The following is an 18,742-nucleotide window of genomic DNA, read 5'->3' on the forward strand; positions in this document are numbered from 1 at the left end:
AATGAATACGGGAGCTATGCGGAAGGCTTATTTTTCTATTTTCAGTTAAAATGATCAAATTCTAAAGCAAGCATAAGAATCCCAAAACTTTCTGAAGCTATTCACCAATCATTACAAATCGGGGCGGGGGGGGGCGGGTGTGTGAGGGCGGCAGGCAGCTCTGTACAAGCAGCCCCCAAAACGCTCATCTCCCCCTTCCTCCCCCCCCCCCGTGTGTGGGGGAGGGGAGCAGGAGAAGGACATCTTCCTGTCTTCCGCACAGCAGTGCGCTTCTCTCCCAGGACAGTAATCATGGAGAGGTAGAAAGAGAAAGAAAAATCAAGATTAGCCTACAAAGATCATAGGTGAGGAAACTAATGACTGGGCTTGTTCTAATCCAAAAGACTTCTTTTGATTTGGTATTTCTTAGCAACCAACAGGCTGGCAAAACTCATGAACTACAAAGGCCTTAACTGCCGGCATAGATAGCATTCACGGCCATTAGTCATTCTAATTTTCTAAAACTAAGGATAATTTGATCCCAAATAAGACACCCATTCTTCATGACAAAAGCCATTCATGCTTAGACACTGCTTAAAAAGTATTGATGAACCCCCCCAGGTCTTCTTTTTAACTCACTAACATTGGTTATACATAATTTCTTGGAAATACACAAGTAAAAAATAAAAGTATACAACCCTCGTACAAACCTGCGTCTTCTGCCAGTCGGACCGCGATCTCCATTACTGTTAAGAAGTCCTCCTCATTGTTACTGAAGTCCCGGAGGACATCAAGCAGCCCTCTGGCAACAATCTGACTGTGAAGACAGGACATGATCCACAGTCACATCGGCAACACGGACCGCCACTGTGCTAATTACAAGCATCATGTCAAGAGCAGGTAATGAAATCAGGGAACAAAGGAAAGTCAGCAACTTCCGTCCAGGGGAGGAGAGGCCATCAGGGAACACCCAGAGATGGTCGGGACAACGCCAGTCACCATCCTACAGGAACCAGACTCATACCCTCCAGCCTGATGGTCACTGGAGGTTGAAACTGTCCACTTGGAACTAGAGAAAACCCTTTTTCTCCATTTCTGATTGATTCTTCAGGCCCAGATAGACTCAGAACAGAGGCCCCATGACAGTGGCAGGGGATCAAGTGACCAAAACTGCAAAAGGAAAAGGTCCAAAGAGGCATCCTGATGGCTACCTCAATCTCGAATGGCCTCTACCCACTAGATGTCAGAAAATTCCCCTGGTTGCCCCTCACCCCATAACAGGACAACTAAAAATGTCTCTAGACATTGCCACAGGTCCACTGGGAGCAAAATCAACCCTGGTTGGGAACCATCTCATTAGAAGATTAAAAGTGCAAAGGGAAACCTCTGTATTAGCTTTGCAACTCTTCTATCAATCTAAAATTGCTTCAAAATAAACTTTAAAGACAAAAGAAAACCAAAGATCAAAAGAATAAATAAGAAGTCAAGAAGAGGTACTACTATACCCACTAGAAGAACTAAAATTATGGGGCACCTGGCTGGCTCAGTAGGTGGAGCATCTGACTTTTGATCTCAGAGTCATGAGTTAGAGCCCCACGTTGGGCATGGAGCCTAATTAAAATAAAATCTTAAAAAAGAAAAAATAACTAAAATGATAATAATAATACCTATGCTAGCAAAGATCAGACAACAGGAACCCACAGACATTGTTGGCAGGAATGCAAAATAGCACCGTAATTTAGAAAACAGCTGGCAGTTTCTCAGGAAGCTAAGTATACATTTATCATTCAACCGAGCAATTCCCTCTTAGGTATCTACCCAAGTGGAATGAAACTTTTGTCCACACACAGACTGGTACACAAATGTTCATATTAGCATGATGCACAACAGCCACGAAATGGAAAAGGACTCCATGTACCTCGACTGGGGAGCACAGACATAGGTCTCCAACTACACAGAAAATGGAATATGACTCAGCACTAAAAGGGAACCCTACGGGTAACAACGGGGATGCACTTTCAAATGTATTTTACTAAGAAAAAGAAGCCACAGAGAAAAGACAACATACCAGAGGATTCCATTTATATGAAATTCTAGAAGATGCAAAACATTAGCCTCCAGAAACAAATCGATGGTTGCCTGGTCCACAGTGAGGAGGGAGCAAGGGGCTGCTGGCAAAGGGATGAACAAGGGAACAAGGGAACTACAGCAAGTTCAAATGTGACTGCGGCTGAGAGCCTCGTGGCTGTCCACGTCTACCGAAACTCATCTCACTGGATGCTTTAGATGGGTGAATTTCACCGCATGAAAAATATGCCTCAGTAAAGCTGTTTTAAACAAAGACATTAATGAGGGGGAAAATCAGAGCGATCAGCAGTGGCTTAGAGTGGTGGCCTGGAGGCCTCAGGGCACAATGGTGGGTGGGGGGGCGGGCAGCACTCCTGAAAGGCTTCTGGGAACAAATGGAGAGGAGGCCCTGCCTGCCTCCGTCTGCTCCTCTGAGCCTCTGACAACCCAGGGACATGACGAATCATTTCTGGCTATGCATCAGAATCGGCTGAAGGAAAAAACCCACCTTGATTTGCAGGAAGACTAGAAATGTGGAATTCAGAAAGGTAGTCTTTTCGGCCCAGCACACCACAGGAAGAAATCCATCAACCCAAGCCTGTCCACGGAGAGACTTATACCACCCCTGGGATGAAAGGTCGAGATGTGGCAGCCAGGACGTTTGGGAAAGACGGAAACAGACACTATAAAGTCCCTGATTACATTTCACTGGACCACATTCAGGTCGGCCTCCCCTGGGAAATCAAGCAACTAAGATCCCCAATCTGCTGGTAGGGCCAGAGAATGGATAGACAGATCTGCATCCAGCCTCAAGTGGTCACCAGGGACCTGCCCTCTTAAAGGGAAGTGGGGAGAGGGCTAAGAGAGGGCCCCTGAAGCAGGGAGGGACGAATCCCCCGCACTGAATACAGAATGGGAGAGAGCTGAACACACAAACAAATCGCTGCTTTGGCACCCACACTCTGGAACACCTGGCTGCTTCCTGAAATGTCCTGGAGAGGCCACAGTGGATAAGCAGAGTCCAGAAGCATCAGCTTCAGTACTTCTCATTGTCGGCTATGCTAATGAGAAGAAAGAAGGGATTGCGGCTGCGCGTGCCTGAGAAAAGCATTAGAAAGGCCACAGGAGATCACGGGCGGGAAGCTCATAGCATGGTCCCTGGTCCACGGTAAGCCCCATGGCCTGTCAGCCATCAGCACTACAATATAAGCCAGGAACCGCAATCAAAATGTCTACCCAACAGGGGGGCTTCAATAAATTACATCCGTGTAACTGTTCTACAGAGAAGCACCTGTAGATACGCTCTTAGAAAGATGCTCCTGAAAATTCATGTAAATGAAAAAACATTGTGAAGAATTTTCTATGCAGTATGAGCCCATTTCTTAACGCAAATTATACTGATGCATATAGGTGCAATACATGGGGTCATATATACATACACTCATGCAGGGAAAAGTCTGGAAGCACGTATTACCCTAGACTATAGGGCAGGAAGAAAGGAAACTCTCACTAGCTAAATTCTGAAATTGCTAAATGTTTCAAGTATGGGTTATTTTGTGAACTTTTTCAAGTATAAAGAGGATAGTTCAATTTTACATGGCAACGTTCCCTGGAAATCTTCCCACCGAAGTTCGCCCTCATGTCTTTGTCCCTCCCTTCCTTCCCACTCGCGCAGTCATTATCATGAGTTTAGCCCAATTAAGTAGCCCTAGACTCAGGGCGAGAGATGAGCAAGTTCCAGAGCCTGCCCTGAAGAGCACAGTTTAGAGCGTGACGTAGGCAAGAAAATTGAAGATGACGAACAGTGACCAGAGACTTAAGAGAGAGAAAATGTGGGGAAGCGAGGTGTGAGGATGAGCAGGAAGCGGCAGAAGGACGAGGCGGGGGAGGACATCGGACCTAGACGGGGGAACGAGCAGACAAGTGCTTTAAGACAAGTGTGATTAATATGCTGAAGGTCTCTTGGAAGAGGCGGGCAAGCCTGGGCAGTTAAGGAATAGTGGAACGCTCTGTACTTCTGCTCCATTTTTCTTGAAACCCAAAATCGCTCTCAAAATTAAAGTTTATTAATTAAATTTTTAAAAATGAAAGTGAAATAAAGATCGTTTCAGACAGAAGTGTGAAAACTCACAGAGAGCAGTCTTTGCTATCAAGAACTGTTAAAGAAGTCCTCACAGCAAAAGGATGCTGGGTGAAAACGGACATTTTGCAAAAAGAAATAAAAAGCACGAAAATGGTATAAATGATGGTAAATATAAAAAACATTTCTGTCATTTTAATCGCTTTAAAAGATAGCTGCGTATCTTCAGGAGATAAAGTAACAAGGTACCGTGGGATGTATAACGTTCGTGGAAGTAAAATGCAGAAATACAACAGCACAGAAGATGGGGAAGAGGCCACAGAAGTCCACGGAAGCGTGCTCTGCACTCCTGGCACGTTCTCACACTGTACCCTGTGCTGTACGCACAGTGGCATCTTCTCATTTGAATATATGTTGTAATAAATTAGAGAAGCATATTGTAATCCCTAGAACAATAACACTTTTTTAAAGGGGACATAACTAATAAGCCATAGTGAAGATACACCGAATCCTAAAAAAGAAAAACAAAGTCCATGGGACAAAAAAAGTGATTCCTTTCTTTCAAATAATGAAATAATGAGTAATATGAATAACAGTGAAATAATAATGAAACAATGAATAATATGAGTAACCATGAAATAAAAATAGCAAGAAGAGTTGAGTCAATAGAAAACAAACAGCAAGATGGTAGATGCAAACCAAACCAGATCAACAGTCACTTCAAACATGCATGATACAGACATTAAAATGAAAAGGCAGAGATTGTGCAAGGGTAAATAAAGCAAGACCCAATTCTGTGCCTTCTATAATAACCACATTTTAAATGTGACATGGGCAGATTAAAAGTAAAAGTATAGACAGATTACAATCAGTAATCAAAAGAAAACTGAGTATGTATATTAAATTCAGACAGCAAGCTTCAAAAAAGGAACGGTACTAGGGACAAAGAGGGACATTACACAGATACAGACAGATCAATTCGTTCAAGAAAACAGAAAAATACTAAACATATATGCACCCAAGTTCAAAATATACAAAATAAACTGTTAGAATTGAAAAATAGAAAAATCCAAAATTATAGTTGGAGATTCCAACATTCCTCTCTCAGTGACAGAACAAGTAGACAAAAAACAAGAAAACAGAAGAGCCGAACAATGTTCTCAGAACAATGTTCTCATGTTACAAATGTCTTAATTGACATTTGTAAGATACCCTACCCAAAAATACCAGATACACATTCCCTCCAATTGTGCCTGGAACATTCACTTCCATAAAACAATTCCAAAAAATTAAAAAGAAGAGAAATAATACAAAGTATGTTCTCTGACCACAGAAGACTTAAACTCAGATTAAAATAACAGAAAGGTAACTGGCAAATGCCCCAATATTTAGAAATTAAAAAAACTACTTCTAAATAACTCATTGGTCAAAGGAGAAATCATTATAGACATTAATAATACTTTATACTGAAAGGTAATAAAAATATTAATATCAGAATGTGGAGATGTACTTAACACAGAAGTACTCACAGACTTAACAGCAATCTTACAATTTAAAATGCAAATGTTGGGGCACCTGGGTGGCTCAGTGGGTTAAGCCTCTGCCTTCAGCTCATGTCATGATCTCAGGGTCCTGGGATCAGCCCCGCATCAGGCTCTCTGCTCAGCAGGGAGCCTGCTTCCCTCTCAATCTGCCTGCCTCTCTGCCTACCTGTAATCTCTCTCTCTCTGTCTAAATAAATAAATAAATAAATCTTTAAAAAAATTAAAAAAAAATTTAAAAAATAAAATGCAGATGATTTTAAAAGGCCAAAAAAATAGTTAAACATACCTCACAAGAAGAAAAAGAATGCAACTGATTTCCCATCAAAAAAAGGAAATAATACAAATTAAGAGCAGAAATTACTGAACTAGAAAATAAACACAGAGCAGAGAATATCTAAGCCAAAACTTGACTCTTTAACAGAACTAATGTACTCGATAATCCTCTGGTAAGAATTATTCAGGGGGAAACCAAAGAAAAGACACCAATCACCAATAACAGAGTAGAAAATGGGGCAATACTACAGATTGCACAGACAATAAAAAGAGAATTGCCATTTTCCAAAACATAATGACATAACGGATGTAAGCAATGATGATTTGTGACCACTAAAGTCATGAGAAGAAAGGCTGGTGGGGAATTTTTATAATGAAAGAATCCAACACCTGCGCCCACTGCTCAGTATGAACACCTCCAAAAGTGGGAGACCCAGACATTGTTTCCTGATGTTTTGTGATGAGAACCATACAAAACAACACAAGAAGTATTGTTTAAAAAAAAAAAAATTGAAGCAGAATCTAATCAAGTCTCCGAGTGTAACTTTCAGTTTACAGAAAATACAAAGAACAAAGGATTATGTTAAATCACGCCATGAGAATAATGGCCACCGAGTCCAGAGTGTAGAAAATTCTACAATATTAGTGACCCCTTCAACAAACAGACAATATAGAGAAAAGATGAGAGGAAGAATCAATTAGGGATTAAAAGAGATTTAAGATCAAAAGGGAAAAAAAACTATAAACAAAAAGAAAACTTAAGAGACACATATCCCTAATGAAATGTGTGGATCTTATTTGGATCATGATTCAAACAAATCAACCAAAAAAAGGCATATCTGAGGCAGTTAGGGAAAATTTAACACAGAGTGGTAGACTGGAAGGCATTATTATTAATTGGGTTGAATCTGATAATGATACTGCAGTTAGATTTAAGTCTTTTTTTTTTTTTAAAGATTTTATTTATTTATTTGACAGCCAGAGATCACAAGTAGGCAGAGAGTCAGACAGAGAGAGAGGAGGAAGCAGGCTCCCTGCTGAGCAGAGAGCCTTATGCGGGGCTCGATCCCAAGACTCTGGGGGTCATGACCTGAGCCGAAGGCAGAGGCTTTAACCCACTGAGCCACCCAGATGCCCCAGATTTAAGTCTTTAGCTGGATAAAATGATATCCTGTTTTGGATATGCTTTCAAATACACCAGCAAAAAAGCACAAAACTTCTACAGAGAAAATGACCAACTTTTACTGGGATATTAAAGAAAACCTACACAAATAGAAAGATATACCATGTTTATGGATTGGAAGTCTAAATATTGTAAAGAGGGCAATACTCTCCAAACCAACCTATTCATTCAGTGCAAACCCAAGCAAAATCCTAAATAGGCGGGAGCATCTGGGTGGCTCAGCTGGTTAAGTGTTGGCCTTCAGCTCAGGGTCAGGATCCCAGGATCCTGGGATGGAGCCCCACGTAGGGTTCCCTGCTTAGTGGGGAGCCTGCTTCTCCCTCTCCTGCTCCCCCCCTCCTTGTGTTTGTTCTCTCTCTAGGGCTCTCTCTCTCAAATAAATAAAACCCTGAAAGAAAGAAAGAAAGAAAGAAAGAAAGAAAGAAAGAAAGAAAGAAAGAAAGAAAGAGGCTGTTTTTAAAAATCCTAATAGTTTTTTGTTTTGTTTTATTAGAATCTGATGAACAGATTTTAAAATTTATATGAAAATACAAAGGACCAAGAATAATAAATCACATCAAAGAAAAACAGAGGGCAAATCTTGCTCACTCAGGTAAGCAAGACAGTGTGGCAGTGGCTAAGGGGAAGACAGAATATTGGAAGAAGAGACAGTCCAGACAAGGAGTATTATAGGCTGGAGATTAGAACAGAGGTGGTACCCCAGAGTAATGGGGAAAAGACATAGTTTAGATAAGTGGTATTGTGACAATTGAGAAAATGAAGCTGGACCCCTTGCTTTCTTACAATGAACAAAAATTACTTTCAGATGGATTGTAGACCTAAATGTGAAAGAAAAAAAAAAAAGATAAAGCTTTTAAAGCAATATAAAACAGTATACTTATGATCTTGAGGTAGAGGAAGACATTTTAGAGAAGTTCCAAAGTGCACGAAGGATAAAGTAAAATGTTGATATATTTACATCAAAATGAACAGCTTCCGGTCACCAAAGAACACTGTAAAGAGAGATGAAACACAGGCCACAGGACGAGGGAAGATGTTTGCCATACGTAATTCACCAAGGTTTGAAAGCCAGAATATACAAAGAGTTCCTACAAGTCAATAATAAAAAAAAAGAATCCAACTTTCCCATACCAAAGAAAGATTTAAATGGGCACTTCACAAAAAAAAGAAAAAAAGGAAATACAAAGAAGAAATACAGATGCCAGGGTAGCTCAGTGGGTTAAGCCTCTGCCTTCAGCTCAGGTCATGATCTCAGGGTCCTGGGATCAAGCCCCACATCGGGCTCTCTGCTCAACAGGGAGTCTGCTTCCCCCTCTCTCTGCCTACTTGTGATATTTCTCTCTGTCAAATAAATAAATAAAATCTTAAAAAATAAAAAAGAAAGAAAGAAATACAGATGCCCAACAAACATATGAGAAGGTGTTCAAATTCATAAAGATGTGAATTAAAATCACAAAGCAGTACCGTTACATATACTACCACACAACCAGACTGGCTAGTATCTTAAAATCTGACAATACCAATTGGCAGATAAAATGTTGGGGAAAGGTGGGAGTGCACCAGTGTGCACCAGTGCGATCACTTTGGAAACTGGCACTGTCTCCTGAAGTAGAAGACAAGCATTACTCATCACACAGGAAGGCTCACCTGGCTACGTGCCTGGCAGACATGTGGACTGATGTGTGCCCAGATATATATACTGAATTGTTCATAGCAGAGTTTTTAATAAGAGTGAGAAAACGTGAGTTACTCCAACAGAGAAAACGTCAGTATATTCAAACAACACTGTTACAAAATGAACAAACTCAAAACTACATGGAAAACCACAAAGTAACATACCCCATATGGTTTCACATAGTTAGAGTTCAGAAACTCGAAATTAATAGTATTAACTTATTCTGTTTGGAAGTAGATCCTTAGGTGCTAAGACCAGAAACAAAATTAAGGATGTGATGAACATCAGCATCCAAAGGCAGTCACCACGAGGCAGGGAGGGAGTGGTGGTCAGGAGGGTGGGGAGGGCACACGTCCAGAATGACCTCAGTAACGGCCACGTGGGCAAGTGCCTCACAAAAACTCCTTACACCTGGCACGCCGGAGTGGCACAGATGGCTAAGCATCTGACTTCAGCTCAGGTCATGATCCCAGGGTCCTGGGATCAGGCTCCCAGCTCAGCAGGGCGCCTGCTTCTCCCTCTCCTTCTACTGTTCCCCTGCGTGTGCTCTCTCACTCTGACAAATACATACATAAAATCTGAAAACGAAACAAAACAAAAACAACCCTCCTTACACGTTATATCCAGTTATCTGTACGGGGTATATTTTATAACTTTTAAAAAGTTTTAAAGTTGAAAAAAAGGAGACAGTAAAGGAGAAAAGGCATCTAATAATCCCAAGAGATGTAAAAGAAGCATTATATAAAATTTAGACCTCGTTGAGGATTTTTAAAAACTCTTAGTTTATCCTATGTAATAAATCACCTGTGCTCTTCAAAACTGTCAAGAACATCATGAGAGGCAAAGAAAGGCTAAGAAACTGTTAGAGACTGAATGAGCCTAAAGAAACATTACCATCAAATGCAGCCCATGACGCTGGGTTAATTCTGCACCTGAAAACCAACCAAACAAACAAAAACCCTGACTTAGAGGAACTCTTGAGACCGCTGGACAATCTGATTAAAGGGCCCCTTTAAAGGGCCCCTGGGTGGCTCAGTCAGTTAAGCATCTGACTCTTGGCTTCAGCTCAGGTCACAATCTCCGGGTCCTGGGATCAAGCTCAGCATCGGGCTCCACAATCAGTGCAGGGTCAGCTTCGGAATCTTGCCTTTTGCCCCTCCCCCGACTCACATGCTCTCTCGTGCTATCAAATGGAATAAATAAAATCTTTATTAAAATTCTAGATATTAGGTAACAGTATTGAATCAAAGTTCAATTTCCAGACTCTGAGCACTATACTGTGAGTCTGTAAGCGAACGGCAATGTCCCCGTTAGACAAACGCACACGAGAGTCACCACAGAGAAAGCAACGTGATAGCTACACTTACTCTCAAATGGCTCAGAAAAAAATGTGAAAATAGAGAGAGAGTAAATGTTAATTCGAACATGGCAAAAGGTTGACAACGGCTGAATCTGAGTAAAAAACGGACAGGAATTCTACTACTCTTGAAACTTTTAAGTGTGAAGTTATTTTAAAAGTTTAAAAAGGGGGCCCCTGACTGGCTAAGTTGGTAGAGCATGAGTCCCTGGATCTCGGGGTTGTGAGTTCAAGCCCCGCACTGGACATAGAGATTACTCAAAAATTTTTTAAATTGTTTTAAATTAAGGGGCACCTGGGTGGCTCCGTCACATAAGCATCTGCCTTCAGCTAAGGTCACATCTCGGGTCCGGGGATCAAGCCCCACATCTGCTGCTAGGCCCTCTGCCCCTGCCCTTGCTTATGCATACTCTCTCACTCACTCTCTCTCAAATGAATAAATGAAATCTTTGAAAAAATTAAAAACTTTAATTAAAAAGATATAAAAATAATCTCTTAACAAGTTTGAAATATAACTCTTCCTAAGCTGGTAAGATGTAGCTACTAAAAATGTAAAACATGATAGGAAAAGAAGAAATCAAAACACAACATCATACAGTACGCAGAAAACCCAAGAACCGGGGAAGTTATTAAAATTAATAAGTGAACTCAGTATAATCAATGGAGACAAAGTCAAAATATAAAAATCAATTCCATTTTCACATTATCAGCAGCAAATAGAATTTAAATTCTTAAAAAATGGTACCATTTACATTCATGTGGAAGATCAAATACCTAGAGCTAAATTGAAAAAGGTACAGAAAATCTCTACAACAGGAAACACACACACACAGACCCCGAGAAATTAAAGCAAATCTTTTAAGAAATGGAAGGATTAGAAAACTAAATATTGTAAAGGTGTCTGTCAATACTTTACAAATTGATTTATAGATGCAATGCGATTCCAATGAAAATCCAGCAGGTTTTTTCCCCCCAAAAATTGAAGAACTGGTGCTAAAATGCATTTCGAAATGCAGAGTCAAGAACAGCCAAGATAATCTTGAAGAACAACAAAGTGGGAGGACTCACTCTATCCGATTCCTAGATTTTGACGATAAAGTTACAGTAATGAGGACAGGGTGGTCCAGGCACAACGACAGATAAGCAGACCCAGGAAGCAGACTAGGATGTCCAGATATGGACACTTGCTTTAAGACCAAGGTGGTAAAGCAGAGCACAGATAAAAGGTAGTATTTTCAATAAATCGCACTGGGTCAAGTGCATAACACATGGAAGGAAACGAAACTTGACCCCTACCTCACATCATACACAAAGAAAGCAATTCCAGGGGGACTGCAGATCCAAATGTGAAAGGTCAAACAATAAAACTTCAAGAAGACAATATAAGGCAATACCTTTTTTTCCCTTTTCTTTTTAGGTAGGCTCACGCCCAGCATGGAGCCCAATCGGAGTTTGAACTCAGGACCCTGAGGTCAAGACCTGAGCTGAGATCAAGACTCAGATGCTTGACCGACTAAGTGCGCCAGGTGCCCCATAAGGAACTACCCTGATGGTTTTAAGGGAAGAGAACGTTCCTTATACATGAGAAGAAAGCACTAAGCATAAAAGAAAAAGTTGAGAAACCATGAACCACATTTAAATTCATAACTGCTCGTCAAAAGACACCACTCAGAGCACCGTGATTTCCCGCTCTGTAACACTGGCACAGTAAGCGGACTCACTCAGCAGCAGGGCCCGTGAGCCTTCTACAGTTCAAGAGACACAGACAGTAAGCAGATACAGAGGAGAGACTCAGCAAGCATCGTCCAGTTTACATAGAATGGTGTACTTAAGGAAAGATGCGAGGAAAGGCTGCAGGTGGGCAAGTCCGGAGGATAGTTCAGGACAAGAAACACACCAGGGCTGTGGGTGGATGGAAAGGGAGTGCGTCACAGGCAAGACGGAAAAGGCAGAAGACAGAAGGCATATCTGATGGAGGAATGGAGACCAGAAGAGACACACCTCGCTCTCTGAGGCAGGAGGGAAGAATGCCCTCAGACTTGGGTCGGGGCAGACTGTCAGTGGAAAGAGATGTCTTAGCTTCCGCTTTCTTCCTGACGGAAGAGTCAAGGTCACCCGTTGAAGACGCACGGTCTGAGGCTAGAGTAGAGTCCTGCCAGCCCCATGAGGAGTGACAACACAACACAGCAGGATGGCTGCATCAGAGTCCCGGAGCACAGGACAGTCAAGAAGCAGAACGAATGAGCAATGCTCTGACTACGGTTTGTCAATTAGGCAACACATTTTCCTCTTCTGAGGACAGCACGTGCGAAAGAAACCCAGTTAGCAATCCTAATTGTTTAAACCCCATTAACTCTCATCAGCATTTTATTCCTGGCTCACCAGGTGATCAGTAAGACAGTAACAAGAGTAATGGGAAAACCTAATCAAAGGGTGCCGTTCAGACAGAATCCCAGCCACCTGGAAACAGCCCCCACTCCACCTCACCCACAAGGGTCCTCAAAGCTGTCACAGAGAAGTGGCGACCACTGTCAGCTTAAATCAGACTCCGCAGAGGGCTGTAAGGATGGGAAAGGCTGAGGCGCTCACCGGTTGAAGATGTTCTCACTGAAAGCGTACTTCTCCAGGCGAGCGAGTGGAGGCAGGTTTTCCTGGCCTGGGATGTCCAGAAAGGCCGTTACCCTCACGCTGTCACGATCTGGGCCATAGTCTTCAAATCCATCTAAAGGGGAAGAGGGGAAAAACCACATTCATCAGGTCACAATTGAGCCAAGGGCAGGCCCTCACAGCATGATTTCTACCCTCATGGCCCTGTCCCGTGGGAGCCTCTGGGTCCCCAAACTTGACAATTCATCTACAATGAACTAGGTAGGTTTAGAACCCAAGAGAAGGATGACAAGACCAGAGTCATAAAGAAAACCTAAGTGTCCTTTCAGTGCCACCAATCTGGCGTGAGTCACCTCGGGTCAACATGGATAGTCCGGAACCTCTCCTCTACCAGGGAAGTCAGGACCCTACGAGAAACCTCCATGATGTGCTATGCAAACAGGTGTAAAATGATCAAAAGCAAAACAGGAGTCTGGCCTCATAAGCAAGAATATGCTAGAAAGTCGATCCCTTATTTTGTCTTGACCTGAATGTGCTGGTCATGTAGCTTCCTGAACATGTGATGTTGACGCCCATCAAACCACAGGAGAACACCCGACCAGACCTCCCTCCCCCCCGCAACGTGCATGTCCAACAGCTTCCTCCAACTCCCCACTCTGGCCAAAAATGAGCCTGTGGTCATACTGGACATAGCACCCCGAAGCCTGCTCCTCCCCTCACCCCCAGCTGAGGGCAGGAAGACCCTCCCTCCAGTGCAGTGGAGTGGCATGGCTGAACTCATGGGCACTGGAGTCAAACATCCCTACAATGACTCCCCCAACCACAACTTACTGGCTGTGTGACCACAGTAAGTGATTTAACCTGTCTACACTCCCATGTTCTTTCATCAGGGATGATACAGAATGCTCCATCAGAACGCTGAAACAAGGGAGTCTGGGCATGTCAAGACCTGCAGGATTTATCCCCTCACTCATAATCTGTCCAACCTTGACCGTGGCCACCACCCTTTACCCACCCACGCTCCAGGGGCATAAATGCTTCCCTACTACCACCTGCACTGAAATAACTGGGTAAAGAGCACTAGTCATGCAAAAAAAGCAGAGGATTCCCACCTGGCAGAGAGAAAAAACTGTTAATTTAGGCAGTAACTGATAAGAGTTTAAAATAAGAAATGACACGTTTGTGCCGAGGTATTTACTTTGAAACACTAACCACATTTTTTTTCTCCACAAATTCTTCTACGCTAGTAATTAGAGCTTATTAAAAATTTACACTGTGTAACAGTTACCCAGAGAATTTTAATAAAGAAGTATACATTTGTTGAAAATAGATGTGTGATGCAATCAAATACATCATTTCTACAGGATCCTTGCCAGGGAGGAATGGGTCCCCACTGAGTCACAGGCAAGTCCCACTAACCACAGTCACTTTGTATGAGCTATTTTCGGTGCATTTCAGGGCCCAGGAGAAACACACAGCCTCCGTCCCACAGATATTTACAAACAGTGTGGACCTAGCCTGCAGTGGACTTTAAAACATTAAATTTAAAGCAGAGTTCACAGGGTGCCTGGATGGCTCAGTCAGTTAAGTGTCTCCCTTTGGCTCAGGTCATGATCTCAGGGTCCTGGGATCAAGCCTCACGTCGGACTCCCCACTCAGCAAAGAGTCTGCTTAGTCCTCTCCCTCTCCTTCTGCCCCCCCACTACTTATGTTCTCTCTCTCTCTCTCTCTCAAATATAAATAAATAAATAAATAAATAAATAAAATCTTTAAAAAAATAAAGCAGTTTGCTAAACTTTTGGGAATCACAGATAATTTTGGAACCTGACAATGGCCACAGATATGCATACTCAAAACTGCGCCTGGGTGGCTCAGTGGGTTAAGCCGCTGCCTTCGGCTCAGGTCATGATCTCAGGGACCTGGAATCGAGTCCCACATCGGGCTCTCTGCTCAGCGGAGAGCCTGCTTCCCTTTCTCTCTCTCTCTCTCTCTCTGCCTACTTGTGATCTCTCTCTGCCAAATAAATAAATAAAATCTTTAAAAAAAAAAAGAATCTGGGGTTTCAAAAGATCCTCCGAGGTCCACCTGTGTACTCATAGGTTAAGAACTGCTGTTTTAAAGTAACAAAAAATATGCAGGCATTCTTCAAAAAACCTGCCGGAGAACTAAAGAACTTTGCAATTAGTTTCACAAAAGAATAACTGTTAATAGAGAATATTAATGAGTCTACTATGCTAACTATAAAACATTATACTAACTGTGTACACGGAAATAAGAGCCATAAACCACCGGTATTACGACACCGGTAATAACTAATGTTCATCGGTCACTTCCGGGAACTGTGCTCAAAGCTCTGTGTAAGCAGCGGTTCATGACATTCTGTCAACAACCACATCGTCCCCATGTTTCTGGTGAAAGAGCTGAGGCTGACAGAAGCTGAGAAAGCTGCCAGGGGCCACAGGGCTAGAGAGGAGCAGGTCAGAACCTCAACTCCAACAGTCAGACTCGAGACACCACCACGCTGTGTCGCCAGAGGAAACCTGCATTCTCATTTTCAAAGAAAGCCCGCCCCCTGCCCATCTGAGTTGCAGGCACGGTGACCTTCCCTTAGCTCTTCGAATTCACCAAAATCCTTCATCTCAATGATCTTCTACATGTCCCTGCCACTGCCTGGGACACGCTCACATCTTACCACCCCCACCCCTGCCCCTGCCCTAAAGAGGCGGCCGCTCTCCTGTTACAGCCTCTCCCAGAGCTGTGGGCCCTTCTGTCCTAACGATCCCCACAAAAGTAGCGGCAACGGGTTTGTGACTGTTTCGTGCGTGTCTCCCAGTGGCTCTGGGAGCTCCGTGAAAGCGCTGTCACCCTCGCATGCCCAGTGTAGGACCTGCCAAGCAGTAGGTGCTCCATAAAAAGTAGCAAAACGAGGGGCACCTGGGTGGTTCAGTGGGTTAAAGCCTTTGCTTTCGGCTCAGGTCATGATCCCAGGGTCCTGGGATAGAGCCCCACATCAGCCTCTCTGCTCGGTGGGGAACCTGCTTCCCTTCCTCTCTCTGCCTACTTGTGATCTCTCTCTGTCAAATAAATGAATAAAATCTTTAAAAAAAAAAAAAAAAGTAGCAAAATGAGGAAAGACGCCGCCAAAAGAAACTTGAATGAAAACAAATACCAGAGTGTCTGGGTGGCTCAGTTGTTAAGTGTCTGCCTTCAGCTCAGGTCATGATCCTGGGGTCCTGGGATCAAGCCCCACATCAGGCTCTCTGCTCAGTGGGGAGCCTGCTTCTCCCTCTTCCACTCCCCCTGCTTGTGTCCCCCACGTCCGTCAAATAAATAAATAAAATCTTTTTTAAAAAATCAAAGAAAAAGACTGCTATAATACAGAATTATAAAGAAGGAGCCTTGACACATTCCCTTATTTTGTGGACGGCTAAACAGACGTGTCCCCAAAGACAGCAGCAGACCCAGGATTCTTAGCACCCAAGTGTTCTGCGTTCCAGGCAGTGCTCTTTCCAACATGCAGGAAAGTCTACTAAGATGAAGGCTGAAGGAATCGAAGAACACCACACCCAAAGGGAAGGGCTACGGTCTTGGAGCAACTGAAGAAGGCAAAAGACTTCAGTTTCCAGCCAACATGGTAACAGACCCTCACATTTTACACATCTAGAAGACCAGAAAACCATCCATGAAACAGGTTTTCAGGCACTAGACAATAGGCAGCACAGACGAGGGCCCTCAGAAAAGGGACACAAACAAGGGGCCCAGAGACAGCCACCTCTGACCACCCAGAGAGATTCTAGAGTTCCAGAGCAGAAGTGCAAGGGGGCCAACATCCTTGAAGTCTGCAAAGGAGGGAGCAGCACACGCCAACAGAGTGGCCCCCGGAAGCTTCCAGCGAGTACCGATCAGTGTACACACGAGAAGACACTACAGAGACTGGGGAGGAACCACAAGAAAGGAGCCAGCAGGTCCTTCCCGGCACTCACGTGCATGGGGCAGCAGTCTCTACCTACCTGTGACACACAGCACTGTTGTAGTAGTGGCTAAATGAGCCTAGACTAAAGCCTGCTCTAGACCCCCCAATGGAGCTAACATCAAGCCTCACCAGAATCCAGTCCAATCTAAAAAAGTTAACTAGATACCATAATAAGATCCAACATTAGCAGATTTAGACAATTTGTACTGTGAAATCTAACACCCCCAAAATTCTTAATGTCTGGCATCTAATCAAATATTACCATGCATGAAAAGCAGCAAAATAATATGACCATAATCAGGAAAAATGAATAAACTGAGCAAGTCCCCAAAATAGCAGCGATGATGGAATAGAAAATGATCTTTAACAACAATTACGGGGCGCCCGGGTAGCTCAGTCAGTTAAGCATCTAACTCTTGGTGTCGGCTCAGGGCATCATCTCGGGGTGGTGAGATCAAACCCCACACTGGGCTCCATGCTCAGGATGGAGTCTGCTTAAGATTTTCTCTCTCCCTCTTCCCTGCCCCTTCCCCCCCACACTCCTACAAGGATGCACACACACACACGTGCACACTCTTTAATAAGTGAATCAATCAAAAAAAAAAAAAAAAAAAAACCTCCATATGTTCCAGAAATGCATGGGTATGTTGATGAAAGAAATGGAAACATAAAAAAGACCCCAATGTTAATTCAAGAGATGAAAAACATAACAACTGAATCAAAACATAAACTAAAAGAAATGACAGATTAGAGAACTGAAATAAATCAAAGAACTTGAAGGTACAGCAATAGAAACTATCTAAAATGAAGCACAAACAGGAAAAAAAAAATAGAATAGAGCATCAGTTATTTTGGAGACATTATCAAGCACCATAACATACATAGAACTCGAGTCCCAGAAGAAAAGCAGAGGGCAAAAAGAGAGATGGAGAAAGCATCAAAAATTTTAGAAGAGCTGAACATTTTTAAATTTGACCTAAACTATAAGCCTACAGATTCCAGAAACTCAACAAACCCCAAGCAGAATACACATAATGAAATATCACATTGAAGTACAACACAATCTATTGCTAAAAATCAGTGATCAAGAAAAAAATTTAAAAAGTGGTCAGGAAAAAAAACACAATACATTTTAAAAAGATATTAATAATAGACTTCATGTCAAAATCATTAAGGAAGAAGATGATGATATCTTCAGAGTGCTGCAAGAAAAAACACTAATCAGCATTCTTTACTTGAAGAAATCTTTTTCAATTGTAAAGGGAAATAGGCTTATTCAAACAAACAAAAGCGGAAAGAATTCACTGCCAGCACACATGTACTATGAGAAATGTAAAAGGAAGTTCCATAAGCAGGAGAAAATGATGCCCAGACAGAAACCTGAAACTACTCGAATAAAAGAAGAGGCTTAGGAATGGTCCATATAAACGACAACTTTTTTCTCATTTTATAAAATCTCTTTAAAAAATGCCTGACTGATGGGGCGCCTGGGTGGGTTAAAGCCTCTGCCTTCGGCTCAGGTCATGGACCCGCATGGGGCTCTCAGCAGGGAGCCTGCTTCTCTCTCTCTTTCTCTCTCTCTCCCTCTCTCGGCCTGCCCTCTGCCTACTTGTGATTTCTCTCTGACAAATAAATAAATAAAATCTTTTTAAAAATAAAACAAATAAGATTTTAACAATTTTTAAAAAAGGAAGTAAAAGTGTCTGACTGCTAGGGTGCCTGGGTGCTGGGTCATTTGAGCATCTGACTCTTGATCTCAGAGTCATGAGATCAAGCCCCAAGCCGAGCTCTGCACTCAGCACGGAGTCTGCCTGAGATTCTTTCCCCCTCTCTCTCCTTCCCCCTCCACTCCTCCCCCTATCCCACCTAAAATAAATAAATAATAAAATCTTCAAATAGATCCACAAATCTAAACCCAATGCATTTTTCACAAAGGTGCCAAGGTAATTTAATTCAGCAAACAGAGCTAGAATAACTGAATACAAAGGTGAGGGGAAATGTCCT

The 18,742-nt window shown here is 42.7% G+C and overlaps 1 protein-coding gene across 1 annotated transcript in view; it reads right to left on the reverse strand.

Annotated features, from left to right (window-relative positions):
- The window catches only part of LOC309858453 (putative serine/threonine-protein phosphatase 4 regulatory subunit 1-like), a 50,227-nt gene that overhangs the window by 9,422 nt on the left and 22,063 nt on the right, over positions 1-18,742 (reverse strand). Inside the window, exons 3-4 of the mRNA XM_082751140.1 lie at positions 12,748-12,880; positions 690-796 (exon numbers count right to left, since the gene is read on the reverse strand). Coding sequence (XP_082607266.1) covers positions 690-796; positions 12,748-12,880 — 240 coding nt within the window. The remainder of the gene's footprint in view (positions 1-689; positions 797-12,747; positions 12,881-18,742) is intronic.

The sequence above is a fragment of the Mustela nivalis genome (genome assembly GCF_964662115.1).
Source record: "Mustela nivalis genome assembly, contig: HAP1_SCAFFOLD_2510, whole genome shotgun sequence".
Lineage (NCBI taxonomy): Eukaryota > Metazoa > Chordata > Mammalia > Carnivora > Mustelidae > Mustela > Mustela nivalis.